This window comes from Ruditapes philippinarum, unplaced genomic scaffold (assembly GCF_026571515.1).
Source record: "Ruditapes philippinarum isolate M1 unplaced genomic scaffold, ASM2657151v2 ctg607_1_1_1_1, whole genome shotgun sequence".
In the NCBI taxonomy this organism is placed as follows: domain Eukaryota; kingdom Metazoa; phylum Mollusca; class Bivalvia; order Venerida; family Veneridae; genus Ruditapes; species Ruditapes philippinarum.
In genome coordinates, this window is record NW_026854188.1 from 426,472 (window position 1) to 429,991 (window position 3,520).

The 3,520-nt window shown below is 29.9% G+C and overlaps 1 protein-coding gene across 1 annotated transcript; it reads right to left on the reverse strand.

The window, feature by feature from the left end:
- Nucleotides 1-488: 488 nt before the first annotated feature.
- Nucleotides 489-1,759, reverse strand: LOC132739338 (gamma-aminobutyric acid type B receptor subunit 1-like). The gene is made up of 2 exons (XM_060727032.1): nucleotides 1,687-1,759; nucleotides 489-803 (listed from the first exon to the last, which is right to left on the reverse strand). The coding sequence occupies exons 1-2, from the start codon at nucleotides 1,750-1,752 to the stop codon at nucleotides 501-503; spliced, it is 369 nt and encodes a 122-aa protein (XP_060583015.1). The 5' UTR covers nucleotides 1,753-1,759; the 3' UTR covers nucleotides 489-500.
- Between the last annotated feature and the right edge of the window lie 1,761 nt (nucleotides 1,760-3,520).

The following is a 3,520-nucleotide window of genomic DNA, read 5'->3' on the forward strand; positions in this document are numbered from 1 at the left end:
AACAGACCCTATTATTATGATCAATTGCCAAATGTCTGCATTTTTTCAATTGGTAATAGGTGATTCATTGTTCTGAATTTAAATAAATGTTTGCCTATGTCAAAAGGAAGTACATCAAGATATTTTTCAAAACAATGAGTATTTTTATATGTACGATACACTAAACACTTAGAGGATGTATCAATAGCACTATGTCAATTTTGCAAAAATTGATCTTGTAGTCTTAGCTTCACAATATTTTTAAAATGATTAATATTATCTAACTTCTGTAAAGGAAAATATTCTGACATGCCAAGATAACTAAGTGTTTCTTTCACAAAATTTATCCATTTAGAATTACAGCAAAAAATGAGAATAATGTCATGAAAGCAGGTGATAGAAAGAAGCTTGCAGGCTCAATCAAACATAGTCTGTAATATGTTTTTATCCATTTTGTGCTTTTTTGTGCGACCGGTTTTTTGTTTTAAATACTTTTATCCCATCTTTGTAACAATCATTTACTAATTAAGATATAGTGTATCGGTTTTGAAAACATTCAGGAAAACGTAATTTATATTACCATACACAATAAGTATAATTACAGTTAGCGCAACTTTAGCACAAATACCTGTCAAGTCAGCTACACCTCTCTCTTCAAATGGATTTTTAAATATAGGCCCAGTCAGAAACGCGCCTTCTGCTGCCTCCTCCATTTCTTCTACTGTACATTCTACGTCATCAAGTTTCACTCTCCAGAAAGTGGTGGAAAACCAGCCAGCAAACACCCAAACAATTTTGGGACCGTAAAGACCAATTCTATAGGCCTAACCACATAATCTTTTTACTTTTTAACATATCATTTGGAAGCACAGCGCATTACTTTCAAATCATAATCGGATATTTATAATCTTAAGAAAAAATCAATTGGTGTTTCTGGGGATAGAAATGAACGTTTACTGAGCAACAAACATTTACAGATCCTGTAACTCAATCTTTTTTATGGTTTTATATCATAAATATGATGCTCAAATGAAGATTTATCAATATTACCGAATTTACATTTCATGCTTATAAAGGGGCCCCTTTATAATAAATAAATTGGAAATTTATTTTCTGTAAAGTCTGAGTAAAATTTTCCAATAAGAAATGTATATATATATTTTAATAATTACATAATGTGGAGAAATATTTGCAGTACATATTTTACATATTCTTCGATGTTTGAAAATTATTTTAGAAGCATAATTATAGACATACATGTATATAAAATTTCACTTAACTGTGGTTACAACCAGAATTACAACATACAGGATCTTTAAACTTATTGTATGAAGTACAATTTTAGTCCGACAATTTTGTACAACAAAATAATTTATTGCGTAAAACTAAAACTTTTAAAAAATGTAACCGTGATAAAATGCGTTACTTGACTCAGCTAATAAAATGTTCTAATTATTCTATTAAGCTTAATGGTTTGTTTCGTATTTAAGCGGAGAAAATCAAATTTGACATTCTCTTTTGTCAAATTTGCTCTGAGCAATCAAAATATCATTTATTGTTCACAAGAAATAACTTTTATGTCAAGGATTATGTGTCAGCAGTATAATTCATCATCATAAATACATGTTACAGTAAAATTGTGTTACAGTAAAATTGTGTTACAGTAAAATTGTATTTGTTAAAAGATAATATATTAATATGACTCACTGCACACAGAATCGCCCTTGCTTCGTCTTCATGCAGACTGGTCATTATTACTCTGGCGTCATGCATCTTGTTGAATCATAAAAAATAAAATATTTGCAGTATCATTTAACATTGTTCAGAAGATAAGGTAAAGATTATATATATGAAAAAGAACTGATAAACATTTATGAATATATCAAATTTAAATATTTTATTTTAAATTTGTCATCTTAAATAATTGTCATCTTAAATAACCAAGGCATTCCGTATGATTATTTAGTCAATATATTTAAGTCTTTTAAGTATTTAAATGGGCTCTGTTCCACTATTTCTATCTTGATCAAGTAAAAAAAAAATATGAACTTCGGTGATCCAATCGATTTAGTCGCTGCATAGATAATTATATTGCGATCTTGAAATTTCTGATAACATAAGTTTTAAATAACCGGGTTTTTGTAATTAAATTATGATCTCTGAATTCTTATTTAAGTAACATAAAATACTCATAGAATCAGTAAAACTCAGTATAAGAATCAAAATAAAATTGGAAATACTTAACCTTCAGGTTGTTAATACGGTTAAGAGGATCGTTAACAAATATTTCCTGTGACAATATTGAGATGTCTGTCTCTTGTATTCGTTGCACAAAATCGTCTATAACCTGAACGATAATAATTATATTCCACAAAATAAAACAAATGTTTAACAAACAATAAAACCCTAGAACTAAAACGTAACATGTATTAAGACTATGGTTGAATATTTCTGCCACCAGATAACCATTTAACTAACTAGTTAATTAAGAGGTTAACTAGTTACGTAACTAGTTAACCTCTTCATTAACTAGTTAGTTATCAGGTTATCTTGTGGCAGAAATATGCCACCATATAAGACAACATATTTTTTTTGTAATTTTATGTTAAAATTTCTTTATAATTTGTAGGATCATTTCTTTATAAAATTACCAAATGTGAAAAAAACGAAAGCTTATTGTAAATGCTTAAATCTCATACCGTTTTCAATATTTTTTCATACAAAAATTCGAACTTTTACCTGATAAAGGAAAAATTAAAACTTTTTAAAATAAAATTAATTCGTGTTTTAAGGTAATATTTAAGACCCTTAACTCTACTTTCTTATTTACCACAGAGAAGAACTCTAATGCTTGATGTATAGTTGCCACTTTTTTCCACTTGAATTCGTTCAGGAGGGCAATTCTGGCCTGATTCATCTTCTGATCAGGTTCGACAATCCGGTAAAAATTGGGAAATCGTTTTCTGTCCGAAAGGATTGGGGAGGAAGAGCCATAAGAAAACTGAAATATAGAATATTTTATCTTTTTAGTAACTTCCTTTCAAGCGTCAAAATTAAACATGACACTGAGGAAACTTATCAAATTTGACTGTTAAGTAACTTCCCTTTCAGTACAACATTACCATTGTTCTCTTTCCGCGTCAAAATTACGCACAAGACGACTTTGAGAACCTCAAACTATCTTGTCGAACAGTGTCTAAATTGACTGTGTCTGGATCCATGCTTGTCGCAAACGCACTATGTTGTTTTTGTCGTGCTGCTCAAATGAGAAGAGACTTTTTTGACAACACAGATTGTTTGTTATATACCTGGGTAAGGTTCCAAAGATGAGAAACTTGGGCTGTTGCTTCAGATCCCACTGAGCAACCGTCTCCCAACAGCATTACATAAGGTGGGTCTTTATAGAAGGCTTCAAACATCCGGAACACCGGTATTCCAAATGTGCACTAGAAAAAAAATAATGTAATCAATAAAAAATAATATCTTTGTCCAAAAGATGTGTGTGTGTGTGTGAAATTTTATGCAAAAGGTAAGTTTGTTA

Coding starts and splice junctions, on each gene's coding strand:
- LOC132739338 (XM_060727032.1), bottom strand. CDS start 1,752: ATGCATGACGCCAGAGTAATAATGACCAGTCTGCATGAAGACGAAGCA. Junction 804..1,686: donor CAAGGGCGATTCTGTGTGCA/GTGAGTCATATT, acceptor TTATGTGGTTAG/GCCTATAGAATTGGTCTTTA.